General features: G+C 42.3%; 1 protein-coding gene across 1 annotated transcript in view; it reads left to right on the top strand.

The window, feature by feature from the left end:
* The window catches only part of gbe1b (glucan (1,4-alpha-), branching enzyme 1b), a 293,413-nt gene that overhangs the window by 249,567 nt on the left and 27,699 nt on the right, over positions 1-16,147 (top strand). The window contains 1 exon segment of the mRNA XM_060898133.1: positions 512-629. Within this exon segment, the coding sequence (XP_060754116.1) occupies positions 512-629 (118 nt within the window).

Below are 16,147 nucleotides of genomic sequence, written 5' to 3'. Positions count from 1 at the left end.
ACAGACAGTGAGCAAGATAGTGTGTGCGAGTTTAGTGTTGTTTGAAACAGTTTTTGATGCAATACATTATTAATATATTGAAATGGATAAATAATTCTGCCTGGAATTGGCTGGCTGGTGGCTCATCGGGTTTGAAGCGCGTGTTTATGTGGAGCGGCTGTGTCATCGCCTCCCAGGAGTTCCAAGCAATCAGAACGTCTGATGTGCAGCACAGCTCTGCATTCTAAGGAGAAACATGGACTTCTCCTGAGAGTAGGCAATTAGCGCACATCTCAAACGCTCCAAAGCAAATGTTCAGTCTTTAAAAATGCTTAGTTATTTATTTCAATATTTAGTTGGGTGTGACTCATTTTCTTGGTGACCTTTAGCACAAGCTCAATGTGATTACTAGTTTGAAGCTTTTATATGTATACGGAAACACTCATTTATTCAAATAGTAGAAGACTCCTGAGTTTCTACATTTGTCGAAATACCGGTTTGCATTGCATTCCTTAACCCAGCTCTGCTTCAGATATAAGATCAAGCTGGACTCTGATGAGGTTCATTATGGAGGCCACGGCCGACTGGACCATACTACAGAATTCTTCACCGAGCCCGTTCCTTATAAAGAGTGTCCAAATTCGATGCAGGTACACACACACACACACACACACACACACACACACACACACACACACACTCAAGCACGAACATACATTGTCTGTCTGTCTGTGTTCTCATCTGCTTAGTTCTACTTACCGCTCACTTTTTTATGAAGAATTATTGGGTTTAGAAGAGAGAGCTGGAGTTAAAAAGTGGAAAATCTCTTGTTTGTGGCTTGCTCTTAATGTAATATTCAAATGGTATAATTTCATGCAAACGGTACGACAGGATTCTTCATTTCCTGCACCAGGCCGATTATATAAACTGTTCAACTATCTGAGGACACAAAGCCATTGAAAGTTTCTAATTTTAGCTCATGTATTCATGGCTGCTCATTTTGAATGCAAACTGGCTAAAACTTCACAACTCGGTGAAAGTTTTTCACCACAAGCTGGAAACATTAGCATAAATGCAGGGAATATTTTCAAGCAAAAGCAATTCCTTATTGTAATGCCTGTATGTCTTTTTATAATGTCTTTATTACAGTACTGATATATGGGAATCGGTTATATGGGAAACTTCTCTCTGTCTCTCTCTTTCTGTCTCCATATCTCTATCTCTTTGTCTCTCTTTCTCACTGTCTCACTTTCTTCATCTCTTGCTCAGTCTCGTCTCTCTCTCCTCTCTTAATCTATCTCTCCATCTTTTACTCCTCCTTCCCCCCCTTCTTCTGACTGAAATTAAGCACATAGCGTGAACTTTAAACCCCTTGTTTCTAGTCGGTGACTTTTGATATACGACCCTCCCGTCTACCGCATCCCAAGCACTCATTCTTTCTTCTTCTCTTCTGCTCTTTTCCTCTCGTAAAGCTTTTCACACTCTTGGAAAAGGGTGTGAAAAGCTTTACATGTAGCCATAAAATGTAGATAATCACGTCTACTTTGCTGATTTAAGAGAGTCAGGTTTTCACTGATGCTTTAGTTTTTACAGTTTTCTGTACTTCATTAGAGAGTCTGAGTGGAAAGTGAGAGATGGTGTGCTAGGAGGTTTATTTTTTTATGTGATTACAGTTGTACAATAACGAGTGCATTTCCGAGTGGGTAGTGAAATGATGATACTGAATGAGAGAAATCCTGGGCGAGTTTGTATTCCTCCATTCCTCATCCTTCAGCACATTTTTCCAGTTCCAATAAAATGATGTAGAACCTGTAAAATGGGTGAAGAATTGAATGCTGTTTGAACATTTAAGACCTAATGAAATGTATAACTCCATATAGCAATATGTTCTTTCACAGTGTAAGTGTGCCTATGTGCTTATCTGTCTGCCTGCATGCATCATTAGAATAGGACCACAGAACAAAACCTGCACGTACAGCTGCAGAAGATACTGGCTGTTCAAAAGCAGGCTAATTCTGCAAGAAAATCGTGAACCTGGCTACGCTGCCTAGAGCGCCGAGACACACACACACAGCACTAATTTACACCTAGTTTTGGGAAGCTGACAAAATAGTGTGCAAAACTAACGCTAATTGTCTGAAGTTTAGTGCATCAAACAGCATGTATAATCAGCCACACTTCCCATGTTCCAAACCTTTTTTGTGCTGACGTCCCACGTTTTGCACAAACCTCCTTCAGATCCATAAATATAAGAGGAAAAGTGTATTTTGTATGTTGCCTATGTATGGTGCTTCAAGAGTGGCTTTATGCTTGTATGCCAGTTTTGTGCATAACATGAAAGGTTTGTAGGTTCCCCACCACACACACACACACACACACACACACACACACACACACACACACAATTCAGCCTAATTATGCCTAAAAAACAGCAGCATACAATTTAGTACATCTGGCCCTGGGTTTTGGAAATTTATTTGGATCTCAGTAGTTAAGATACTTCTGTACCCAAGAACTACATAAAATATTGAGATGGTAGAGCAGGTCATTTCCCAGTGCTGTTTCAGTTAGCCTGTGCTCAATGAAAGTTTAAAATACATCATAGGCTCATTAGTTCAATTTCAGCAAAAACCTGAAAGAATTATACAAATCCAAAAAAAGACTATTGAGAAGACTTGCTCTCGAGTTCCGAATAACCGTGCATACACGGCTATTTATTTTTGCGAAAAATTCCCGCCTGCACGGTCTTATTCGGGCCTACACGCTTATTCTATTTGTCAATACAAGCACGTGTGACGAATGAGCGAAAATAACGCCTGAACACAGACGACTCACTACGCACATGCGCAGACACAACGAAGCACCGCCGATGCACCAACAACACTGCCGGTGGTAAACAACGGTATCTATGATCGATTTCAATCCACCGAAAATTGACATGAATTTCACCCATCCAGTTCCATAAGGTAGCATATTCTTGAGATATAATAGCATAGAAGTGAATTACAATGCAATTTTTCCAAGTAATTAAATACTTATGCCAGCGGTTCAATATTGCTGGATGAAGACTTAACGGTTCATGCTCTTTCACCTGCTGGATTCAAATGGTGCAATAAAGTCTTCCTCTGCCTCTGTAATAGAATTTTGACATTTTTAAATTAGAATGTTGATGTTTTAAGACCTTAAATAAAGGTAAATTAAAGCAATTTGCATACTTGAGTTTCTCAAGCAAAAGTACTCTACTAGTATCCAGATATTCTTTTTGTTTTAGATAAAAAGAACACGAACAAGAAATTTTGACAGCCATGATATGATTTGTCTGTTTACTGAATTGATATTTGGTCTCCAAGATCTGTTCAGCATAATTTTCTAGACTACAAGTGTGCTTATCGCTTATTATATTTGTCCTAATGTGCCATCCTATACTCTTATTCCCAACTGCACTATTATTCGAAACTCGAGAATTTTCCGGCCTGCATGCTTATTTCCACCCTACACTCTTATTAATTTTTGCCCATTTTGCCGCCCTACACTCTTATTCCCAACTGCGCTGTTATTCGGAACTCGAGAGTACAGAGGCAACTGCAGGTTAAACATCTGAGCACTGTGGTTTATTGGCAAATACAGTACCAGTCAAAAGTTTGGACACACCTTCCAATTCACTGGTTTTTTTTTCTTTATTTTGATTCATTAAAAGACACTTCATGTCTTAAAGTAATGATGGATGTCGTTTCTCTTTCCTTAGTTGAGCAGTTCTTGACATTATATGGATTACTCCAGTTGTGGAATAGGACCATTTACCGTATTTTTATTATTTACTACTTACTGTTTGGTCTCAAACAGATTAAGAAGCTATGAAATTGCACTAATTAGCTTTTGACGAGACATGCCGGTTAACTGAAAAGCATTCCAGGTGACTACCTCATGAAGCTGGTTAAGATAATGCCAAGAGTGTGCAACGTGTCATCAAGGTAAACGGTGGCTGCTTTGAAGAATCTAAAATATGAAACACATTTTGTTTTTTGTTTTTTAACGCTTTTTTGTTTGTCTCATAATTCCATATATGTTCCATATGTTATTTCATAGTTTTGATGTCTTCAGTATTGTTCTACAATGTAGAAAAGGGTCAAAATACAGAAAAACCTATGAATGAGTAGGGGTGTCCAAACTTTTGACTGGTACTGTATGTAACACCATAAACAGTCTAAAATTGCAGGCGAGTCAGTGCCCAAACCCCAAGGTAATGGTAAAAAAAAAAAATTCAACATGGCATTAAAACAATTAAGCTTAGTCGTTTAAATGAAGAAGTCTTCTTCTTCTTTCGGCTATTCCCATTAGGGGTCACCACAGTGGATAATGTCCCTCCATCTCCTCCTGTCCTCTGTATCTTTTTCTGTAGCACCAACCATCCTCATATCCTCCTTCACCACATCCATAAATCTCATCTTTGGTCTTCATCTTTTCCTTCTACCTGGCAACTCCATCTCCAGCATTCTTTCCCCTATAGAGATCTTGCAGTCACGTGACCGGAAAGTACACAGCCGCCATCTTGTCGGTAAAAAACACCGCTGAATACTGCTGCACTCGTGTACAGAATGGATCAATTTCAACCGACGGACTACACGGCTCATTTTTCTAATGAACAGATAACTAGATATATGTCTAAAATAAACGATCTACAGATTAGTGACCCTTATGGCTTACCGGACGTAGTTTTCACGACCGTGTCAGTGGATTTTGAACTGCCAGAGGTGGAATACCCAGACGTGTATAATTACCTCATTAACTTTCCCTCGCTGTTCAGTGGTGAAGCACTGCGTGCTTATAAATCTCTGGACAGTTATCTTTACAGAAATTCAGGATTTGTCAGCGACTCAGATGTGGCATCTTGTAAACAAGAAAATAACAATCCTCATTGGATGGGTAAGTCACTTAAGTATTGAGTATAGCACTGACCAGCCGATTATAGAATAGAATAAGGTAATTCCAGCTGTAATTCCAAATCGTCCGTCTTGTTTACATGGATCTGGCATTGGAGAGGTAGAGGCTTGGCAGTGGAGATTTGAGTAGCTGTTTTCTGAGCTTAGTCAACAGGCCGGCTCTGCAGCCTCGCTTTTGCTTCCGCTCCCGGCACCGCCTCCTTCACTTTGCTTCCAGTAACAATCCACGGAGACCCCGCTGGTCTCGCTATCTCGTCCGGAATGTTGTGCATGCGATGGAAATCGCTACAAACCGTCATTTTCTACTGGAAACCAATGTCCAGTAAGTCCATACGGTTGTAGTGGATATTGAAGTCCGGTACAGACGAACAACACGCAAAAATACACACAAAAAACATAAAAAACGTGCACAGGTAGGGAGAGCTTGTAGCCGCAGCCGTTGTAGTAGAATTGTATATAGTAGGGTTTTCCAGAAGAAAAGGTAGAAGCAGAAGGCGGAATATGACGTTTGACCGACAAGATGGCGTCTGTCACAATCTGGATTGGCTGTGACGTCACATGCAAGTGCTCCATATACCCTGGATCTCTCCTCTGTACATGTCCAAACCATCTCGATCTCGCCTCCCTCACTTTGTCTCCAAGCCGTCGTACATGTTTTGTCTCTCTAATATTCTCATTTCTAATCCTGTCCAGCTTTGTCACTCCCAGTAAAAATTTCAGCGTCTTCAACTCTGCTGCCTCCAGTTCAGCCTCCTGTCTTTTTATCAGTGCCACCGTCTCCAAACCGTACACCATCGCTGCTCTTACTACTGTCTTGTTCACTTTCCCTTTCACTCTTACTGGCAACCGTCTGTCACAAATCACTCCTGACTCTCTCCTCCATCCATTCCAACCTGCTTGCACTCTCCTTCACTTCTCTTCCGCACTCACCATTACTTTGTACAGTTGACCCCAGATATTTGAACTCATCTACTTTGACCACCTCTGTTCATTGCAGCTGTACCATTCCATTGTCCTCCCCCCTCATTCACGCACATGTATTCCATCTTGCTCCTCCTGACTTTCATTCCCCTTCTCTCTGGTGCATATCAATTAGTCCATATAGCACTTTAAATGAAGAAGTACACATAAGAAATAGTGGTGGTGTATACTGTATGTATAAATGGTAAGGGAGGGACAGGTGAGAAGAAGCAGAAGGCTGGAGAACTGGAGCAAGTTGTCAGAAAAATTCTCTAAATAAAACTCAGCAGACACATTTTATAGAGCAACTGGAGAGAAGTTTATTCTTCCCCTGCAAGGAGAGCACACTTCAGCAATACAGTAGTAGTGCATCCCTGATGAGAGGAGGTTTTCCTCTTTTTATAGTGAGGTGAGAACAACAGAACTAGATTGCTTATAGGTTACATTAATGAATATTCATATTTATGGAAGCTACAGCATACATGAGTTTCATAACTCATACACAGGAACGTTCATTGATAATCACATAAAAGCAGTGATTACAGAGATAACACCTATTATTCTATCCACATTCACTGGATATGAGCAATCACATGCTCTGATTGGCTACTCTACTATTAGGGCCTCTGCATGCTCTTGCGACAAGGCTTTCGCAGATAGCTTTTCGCAGACAGTTGTAATTTATCGTTGAGCGGGGAGTAATAGGCGTGCGCGATGTTATTCACCGCCACAACGCAAGGGGGCGCGAAGTCGCGAAATCGCTAGGAGTAGTTGGTGGGTGTGGTTAGTGGAGTGTTTATCCTCCGGTTACTTATAATGACTAGAACTGGAGTCGTATAGATGTACGTACTTCCTCACTTCCTCGATCAACCGCTCTTCGTGCTGCTCCATCTTCACTCGTGTTTTTAAAAATGGCGGTAGTGAAAACAAACCAAACCGGGAAAGTAGGGAAGCGGAAGTGCGTGTACAGCGGATGTAGAGTGGACCAATCAGAGCCCTCTTGTCTGCGAGGCTTCTGCGGTGGTCACAATTTTTGGGAGGTGCGCGCAGAGCGTCTGCGAAGGGGGGGGGCTACGCAGACACCATCTGCGACACCATCTGCGAGGACTGCGTTGTCAGCATAAATTGGCCTTTAGGCTATCAGCTCATATACCGTAAGTAGAGAAAAACAGAATGGTGGAGCGTGTTGCTGAACCAACTGAGGAAAACAAAACACCAAAATGTGGAATAAAAGTATTTGATGGTAAGAACTTTATTTTTTTCTCCAAGAATTATGATTATCGCATTTTTCACAAATTGCTGCTGTCATTTCGCCGGTTTGTTTACATTCTAAGCAGAAATTATTTTGTCGGACGTTTTGTATAAAGTTTTTATTTATCGAATTTGCAAAAAATAAAAAAATGCTCGGTTTCTCAAAATCGATTGAATGTGGATAGAATAAAACAGTTATTCCACTCAATCTCGTCATACATGGCTTATAGCCAACTCAGCGCTACGCGCCTCATTGGCTATCAGCTCATATACGACTAGATTTCGTGGAATAACTGTTAAATGGCAATATTCCCCAACACAAGTGAGAGTGGAGGAAATAGGGGTGTGGCTATGGACAGGGGATTTGGAGTTCCCAGAGGTTGTTGTGCTTGTGACACATAAGTTGCTTTTACACAGGCAGCGAGAACAAGTTGCACCTGGAACACGTTGCGTCCACTTTCGTTCATGTTTACACGCTCGCTCACTATTGGTGGCAAACTGGAGGTTAGGCAGGTAAAGACAAAAGCGCGCATACACAAATCAGTGATCAGAAGCTTATTTTTATCTTGCTTTATTGTCCTTTCGCTGCTTGTTTCTATTTAAACACTCGACTCATTGCGGCCTGATTTCTCCAAATCTAATTGGGTATCTGCATCTCCCCATAACTGAATGAGAGGAAGAACAACTTCTTTAGTCCAGTTATCACTGCGATCGGCTTGGAAATTGCTTGACTCCGTTGTTTACAGGTGGAGAAGTTTGACAAGGAAAAGCACTCGAGAAGAAATGACCATTGATTTTTTTTCCTTCATTGAAGTGGTCTTAGGGCGGCACGGTGGTGTAGTGGTTAGCGCTGTCGCCTCACACCAAGAAGGTCCGGGTTCGAGCCCCGTGGCCGGCGAGGGCCTTTCTGTGCGGAGTTTGCATGTTCTCCCCGTGTCTGCGTGGGTTTCCTCCGGGTGCTCCGGTTTCCCCCACAGTCCAAAGACATGCAGGTTAGGTTAACTGGTGACTCTAAATTGACCGTAGGTGTGAATGTGAGTGTGAATGGTTGTCTGTGTCTATGTGTCAGCCCTGTGATGACCTGGCGACTTGTCCAGGGTGTACCCCGCCTTTCGCCCGTAGTCAGCTGGGATAGGCTCCAGCTTGCCTGCGACCCTGTAGAACAGGATAAAGCGGCTAGAGATAATAAGATGAGATGAGATGAAGTGGTCTTGTCTGGGTGATGAATGACTGGGATGAACGCTACCATGTACACGTAAGCCCTCCTACTTGCCACTGATTGTGTTTAGACGGTAAACAGGAACAAGTTACGCCTGGAATAAGATGTTCCAGAACAAGTTGCGCCACCTTGTAAAAGTGGAGCAAATTGTACCCACCGGTGTCATTTTGTTCCATAACAAATCATGTTTAGACGGGCAGTTGCATCAAGGCAACTCATTCCGGGAACAGCTTGTTCTGGTGCAAGTGCTCATGTAAAAGCAGTTTTTGTAAGCTAATTAAAATTCTCCATTTTGAAAAAGCCAAGCTCAGAATCCAAGCCTTTATTGATTACCTTGCATTAAAACCTGTTTTGTAAGATAAATTTATTTTCTTCGATTTCCACATGCCTACTTACTAAGATGTTGTGGGGTTTTGTTTGTTTTTGCCATGTACTCCTTCAAAAGCTCCTCTTCAGAGAACAGTTTGCTGTGTTTTACTGATAGCATGATTTTGTGCCGTATAGCCACTGGGTGAAGGGCATTACATTTTACTGAGCCTGTAAACTAGCAGCAAATTTGGAAGCTCCATTAGCCTAATTCTAATGTGACAGATTGCTGGCATAGATGGCGTTTAGTCGAAACTTCTTCAAATGTTGCAGTGCTTTTCTTACAGTTGAACCGTACAGTCTTTGTTCCAAAAACTTTCTGCGTTCTGTGGAAAAATTATTTTATGGTCCGTTCTTAGTTGAACAGTGCAGTGACTGTTAACATCCTGCTACTTCATCCCACTCAATTTGATGTCAGTTTCATCAGAGCAGAGAGAAATTTCTCCCACCTGGTTCTGTGGTGACCAAAATTGATACTGATATGAGAAAATAGAAGTATGCAAAGTGGGAAATGATAAATATTCATAAATGGCAGGTAGAATATGTTCCATGGGCTGTAGTTTGCCAAATCCTGCTCTTCACACTTGCCAGACAAGTGATCCGTAAAGACAAGTGATCCATTTCCATTGGTTCCCATACACGATCATGTCTCCATGTTTCGCAGATAAGCCGCAGGTGTGGTATGGTATCATTTTAGAATGGATCAATCTGCCTCTCAGTTGTTGGTCTTTTCCTTGTGGTTCTGTTTCGCACATCTTCACCAGTAATAATCTTTCGACTTGTTAAACCATTTTTCAACACAATTGTTTTTTTGTTTTTTTTTTAAAGTCACCGTCTGCTGTGGTTATCAGTTGTCTGCCAGACTGTTTGCTATCAGTAAGCCCACCAGATGCATAGCTACAGGCTACAAGCCAGGAAAGGCAGGTGATTGCCTCAAGCCTTCAGCATTAAGGGATCTCTAGAAGGATGAATGACAAGTTTTTATCATCTTAAATCCATTGGAAATGCTAAATCACAGATTATAGAATCCTTTAATGAGCAGTGTGGCCAAGGTTAAGTCGAACATGTGATTTGGGTTAGGTTTGTTTAAATTAAGTTGCATGGTTTTGTTAAAACTGAGATTACACACCTCTGTATGTTTGACATGGGTTTAGTAGTAAAATGTTCCCAATAGTCTGAGAGAAATGTTCTCACAAAGAAAAGTTTCTTTTAAGATAAGAACGCTAAAGGGAGAAAAACGTGTTGTAAGTGGTGGAGTGATGGGTTTTGATTTGCCTGGAATGAAGAAAATTGAATTGGCAATGTATGATCTAGAAGTGTGGTCCTCTGCCACCCAGGAGATTCTGTCTCATGGATATTAGGGAGCAACGTTCACGGACGCAGATACAGCTGTTCAGAGGTGTTTCTCAGTTTATTAAAAGACAAACATGGGTATGGATCCACATTCAAGACTGTGTTGTCGCTAAGTGATTGGAAGATGGGTCTGAAGATGGGTTTGTATAGCTATGTGATTGGAAGATGTCATTTCAGGATGTGGTGTTGGCTACATGTCACAGGGTAGCTTCAGTGGGTGATGGAGAACTACATCAGTGATCAGGATAGACTTACGAAAACAGAGCGTGAAGATAAGTTTCAAAGATTTTACTGAAACTAGACGAAACAAACTGACCAAAACCAGTTGCAAGCAGGACAAACAGATACACTATATTGCCAAAAGTATTTGCTCACCTGCCTTGACTCACATATGAGCTTAAGTGACATCTCATTCCTAATCCATAGGGTTCAATATGACGTCGGTCCACCCTTTGCAGCTAGAACAGCTTCAACTCTTCTGGGAAGGCTGCCCACAAGGTTTAGGAGTGTGTTTATGGGAATTTTTGACCATTCTTCCAGAAGCGCAATTGTGAGGTCACACGCTGATGTTGGACGAGAAGGCCTGGCTCTTAGTCTCCGCTCTAATTCATCCCAAAGGTGTTCTATCGGGTTGAGGTCAGGACCCTGTACAGGCCAGTCAAGTTCATCCACACCAGACTCGGTCATCCATGTCTTTATGGACCTTGCTTTGTGCACTGGTGCACAGTCATGTTGGAAGAGGAAGGGGCCAGCTCCAAACTGTAAAAACAGTCTGCATGCCGAGGTGCTTGATTTTATACACCTGTGGCCATGGAAGTGATTGGAACACCTGATTCCGATAATTTGGATGGGTGAGCAAATACTTTTAGCAGTATAGTGTATCTCTATCATGGAGAAAATGAGAAACATATCTGAGGTTTTTCCATCGATGGCAGTAGATGTTGTAACCATGTTTTAAAAAGGGGGGGGGCGTCGTGGCTCAGGTGGCTAAGGCGCCGTACCATAAATCCGGGGACCCGGGTTCGATTCCAACCTGAGGTCATTTCCCGATCCCCTCCCCGTCTCTCTCTCCCACTCATTTCCTGTCCTGTCTCTACACTGTCCTATCCAATAAAGGTGAAAAAAGCCCAATAAAAAAAAAAAGGGGGGCTCCCAGGGATGAAGTTAGGATTCATGCGTAGAAGGTTTATTTTCCAAAATACAAATTCAGAAGCAGTCCACATGAATGCCAAGAGCAACATGACTCCAAATTGTGATCAATAAACAGCATCAAGAAAAAAGTCAGAGTCCAAATACCAAAAATCAGCATCGAAGTTAAAGGGCAAGACAAAAGGCAGAGATGTAGCAAGTCAAGCTAGGGTCAAACACAGAAAATCTATCCAGCGTAAACACGGCTCAGCTCTTACAAGGCCGGCTAGCAAACCACAAAGCTTCCCACTTACTTGAAAGGTTATGTGTTTTTTATACTGTTCAGACAGGAAGTGCATGGAATAATCTAGGAGGTGTTCAAGAATTCAGGGAAAGGTGACCTCTGGTGTTCTGGAGGGGAAATGTCTTGGTTGGATCCTACACCCAAATTGTTTAGTTTATACAGCTTGATGGTTTAATAAGTAGATTGTTGGAAAGAGAGATATTTTTCTTGTTCAGTCGCTAACTTCCAAGGTTAAAGATTTTTCAAGCGGTTACAGCAAGTGGCTGATTTAGATTGTTATTTAAAGTCTACTGTAACCTCCATGTATTAATAAACTACAGTGTTCATTATGGAAGTTGGCTTTTTTTAATCGAATAACATATTTGACTAGAGAGAAATTAAATATTTTTATCATTGATAATAATAAGAAACCACTGTAATCGAAATAAAATGGATGAAGTAAGCTTATTTGGGTTGAGTAAAGTCAAGAGAATAAGAAAAAGCATGAATCGAAGTAGAGAAAGATCTGCTTTTAAGTTGCAAAAGGATATTTTAGTTTGTTTTAGAGAGAATAAAATTTAATTCAATAAGCTTATGGTCTGAAATGCTGTTGTGAGAATTGTGAACGGTTATAATTGAGAGATTGCGGCTTTAAATCGAAATATTTGAGAAGGGAAATAAATTCACAAGTAGTAACGGTCAGTGTCAATATGCATAACAAATACAATATTACAGCAGAGGACATAACAGAAAGTAACAAGTGCTGTTGTACGAACACTTTAATAACTAGGTGCACAGATGAGTTTACTTCATGAAAGGTGATGATAGGGGCGGCACGGTGGTGTAGTGGTTAGCGCTGTCGCCTCACAGCAAGAAGGTCCGGGTTTGAGCCCCGTGGCCGACAAGGGCCTTTCTGTGCGGAGTTTGCATGTTCTCCCCGTGTCCGCGTGGGTTTCCTCCGGGTGCTCCGGTTTCCCCCACAGTCCAAAGACATGCAGGTTAGGTTAACTGGTGACTCTAAATTGACCGTAGGTGTGAATGTGAGTGTGAATGGTTGTCTGTGTCTATGGCTACATCCACACGACAACGGCAACGAGATTTAAAAAAAAAAAATATTGCGTCCACATGGGCAATGGATCAGTAAAATATCAGGTACATATGGCAACGCAACGCTTGCTGAAAACAATGCAATACACATGCCACACCTCTAGGTGCGCTGTAAGACGGTTCCATCGGAGACACCAGAATAATAGAAGAAGTAAGGACGCATGCACATAAACTATTATGCGCGAGACTTCATATTAGCCACAGTCAGAAAAATCTGTTCGTAAAATTACGTTATAATGACCAAATACAATGAAAAGTATTTTTCCAGTCTCACCTGTGAAAGGTAATCCCATGTGATCTCGTTTGGATGGTAAACCTGTTGGTAAAGTTAAACGCAGCACATGAATGAGGCATCTTTATTCTCCGCTTTGCCCCATCCAATATGGCGGCGAGGATGACGTACGATTCTACGCGGAAGGCGGCGTCTTTAATGGTCCAGAATAAATTGAATGCTACACGTTGATGGATTAATTTGTTCTTCTACGCCCTTTTTGAGGAATGTATTGTAGGACTTAAACCAACATCTGAAGAGGTGAGATCGCGCCTTTTTTTTCCCTATTTTTGCTGGCGGGATTGACTCTGCCCTAACTCTCTCTCTCTCTCTCTCTCTCTCTCTCTCTCTCTCTCACTTTGCACCATTACACAATAAATATTCACAGTGAAAATATTTTGTAAGCGCGTTTCATGAACCAAGTTATAGGATTTGTTGACAACTCGCATCGAGTTCGTTACACTTCTGCCCGGCGTGAAGCACATGTGGTTGTGACGTCATCGTAAACAAATCCGTTCTACTCATCCAGACGACTTCGCAACGGCGCCGTTGCCAGATCTTTCCACTCTGGAACCCGTTCTCAAAAGATTTCGTTTTGGGGCACCCAAAACGCCGGTGCCGTGTGGACGCCAGGCCGAAACGATAAATAATTTTATCAGATTCACCTGAATCCGTTGCCATGTGGACAGGGCCTATGTGTCAGCCCTGTGATGACCTGGCGACTTGTCCAGGGTGTACCCCGCCTTTCGCCCGTAGTCAGCTGGGATAGGCTCCAGCTTGCCTGCGACCATGTAGAACAGGATAAAGCGGCTACAGATAATGAGATGAGATGAAGGTGATGATAATTTTTTTGTTCTTATGATAAACAGTAGCCAGGCCATGTCCTTTTCCCCTGAGTCATGGTTTTGATAGACATAGGGATGAGCAGGTACAGTTCTAGAAAGCCATTTGCTGTTCGCCAGGTTTCTGTAAAAACCTGTTGAGAGCACTGAGAGACTGAGCGGCATTTTAACAGTACACATTTGAGTAGTAGGGTCAGAGGGGGTTAGATCTGGGAATGGTTCGATTTGTTTTCGGCAAAAGGCCGAAGATTAGGAAGCTTTGATGTGGAGTGATGTGTCCAACCTATCAGACCAGAGATAGTAGAATGGTGGAAAGTGCCGAGTGGCACACATTCACACAGCGTTTTACACAAAGGTGGGTGTAAAGAGGATGAGACAAAGATAGAAGAGTAAAAAAATAAAAAGAAAAGATAACTCCTTGCCATATGGGCAGTTCGGATGTTAAGAGTCCTAGAGACAAAGGTTTAAGTATTTTGTAGTCCAAATTAAGAAACATATTCCATCCAATTCCAAGCACCAGTTTCTCCATGCTTACCAGGTAAATACGAGCGCGAGGAGCAAGCAGCTTAAAGCATATACGCAGAACCATGGCCTCACTTTCGTTTATAAATGCCCTGAGACCTCAAGAATGGCACAGGAATAGTTTTAAGCATTAACAATAAATCTAATATAGTAATTTTTATGATTAAAGTGATTCCTATAGGTAGTGGTCTGAGTGAATGACCTTGACGTCCATAACGTCACAGCAGGAAATCTGTCAGTCTCCTCGCCATTTCCGCTATACTAAAACACAGAGCTGACTGCAACTCCGATCCTCCATTTTGAGGATCAGCTAATTTATCGCCATGCCACGTAGATGTGCCAGCAACATGACAGAAGGTGGATTGACATTGCATTCATGGCCCAAGAATGTTCAAACTGCAAAGATTTGGACGCGTTTTGTGAGAAGTTCACGGGCACATTGGGCGCCTATGAAGTGCCCAAGACTACTGAAGACGTTACGTTCCATCCCGGGTTTAAGTAATTGCCTGAGCCGAGCAGTAATGGCGGAGTACTCGGTGTGGAGAAAATGGAGAATGAGTGGACCAGCCGTCTGATTTCTCCGCTGGATATTGCTGCCATCTCGCCCTTGCGTGGAAGAAGCGAATAAACGGAGAACTGAACGAAAAACTGAAAATCAGATTGTAAATCTCCTCTGCTCTGCACATTTTACTGAAGACTCGTACGAGACCTCTGATCTGTTGAGAAGCGTTGGCTATAAGCCCGTATTGAAAGAGGGCGCAGTATCAACAATTAAATAAAACTACAAGAAAAGGAAAGCATTTATTTATTTTTTAAAAGGAAAGTAAGTTTAGTTGCACCAGTTCTCCCGGAGTGTGAGCCGAGGGCTGTTGGTAAAACCCAGGATGGAACGGGACAGGACATATCGCTCAGGCAGTGACCTCCCTGCAGTTGTTGCTAAAACCAGTGACGTTACGTTCCATCCCGGGTTTAAGTAATTGCCTGAGCCGAGCAGTAATGGCGGAGTACTCAGTGTGGAGAAAATGGAGAATGAGTGGACCAGCCGTCTGATTTCTCCGCTGGATATTGCTGCCATCTCGCCCTTGCATGGAAGAAGCGAATAAACGGAGAACTGAACGAAAAACTGAAAATCAGATTGTTTTGAAACAATCGGCCACAAGATCAGCCTTCAAGAAGTGAGAACACAGACGGGTAAGCTCCGACTCTCATTTGGATAAAAAAACAGCACGTTGTTTACTTGCATTTAGATTAATACATGTAACTTGGAGGCGGCACGGTGGTGTAGTGGTTAGCGCCGTCACCTCACAGCAAGAAGGTCTGGGTTCGAGCCCCGTGGCCGGCGAGGGCCTTTCTGTGTGGAGTTTGCATGTTCTCCCCGTGTCCGCGTGGGTTTCCTCCGGGTGCTCCGGTTTCCCCCACAGTCCAAAGACATGCAGGTTAGGTTAACTGGTGACTCTAAATTGACCGTAGATGTGAGTGTGAATGGTTGTCTGTGTCTATGTGTCGGCCCTGTGATGACCTGGCGACTTGTCCAGGGTGTACCCCGCCTTTCACCCGTAGTCAGCTGGGATAGGCTCCAGCTTGCCTGCGACCCTGTAGGACAGGATAAAGCGGCTAGAGATAACGAGATGAGACATGTAACTTGTGTGTTTAAGTTATCGGTATAAGATTATTTAATTTGCTTCAGAATGTGATTGTCTCAGTTCATCTGATTATTTAATTAGCCTTTTACATTTTATCAGTGAAAATGCATACATGTACATGTGTGTTGCAGAAGTTATAACACCTATCCTGTTTTAATGAGAGTCAACCCACAATCAATGAAGTCAAATCAGTCTTAGTTGAGCAAGTCGGTAACCGTATTTCTTACTTTCACCATAAATTTTTATTTATATGACTTTGGTCTATAGCTGTAAAAGGCCTCGG

Source organism: Neoarius graeffei, chromosome 17 (genome assembly GCF_027579695.1).
Source record: "Neoarius graeffei isolate fNeoGra1 chromosome 17, fNeoGra1.pri, whole genome shotgun sequence".
In the NCBI taxonomy this organism is placed as follows: Eukaryota; Metazoa; Chordata; class Actinopteri; order Siluriformes; family Ariidae; genus Neoarius; species Neoarius graeffei.
Note: the sequence above shows the minus strand (reverse complement) of the source record. Positions and strands in the feature narration are given on the sequence as shown.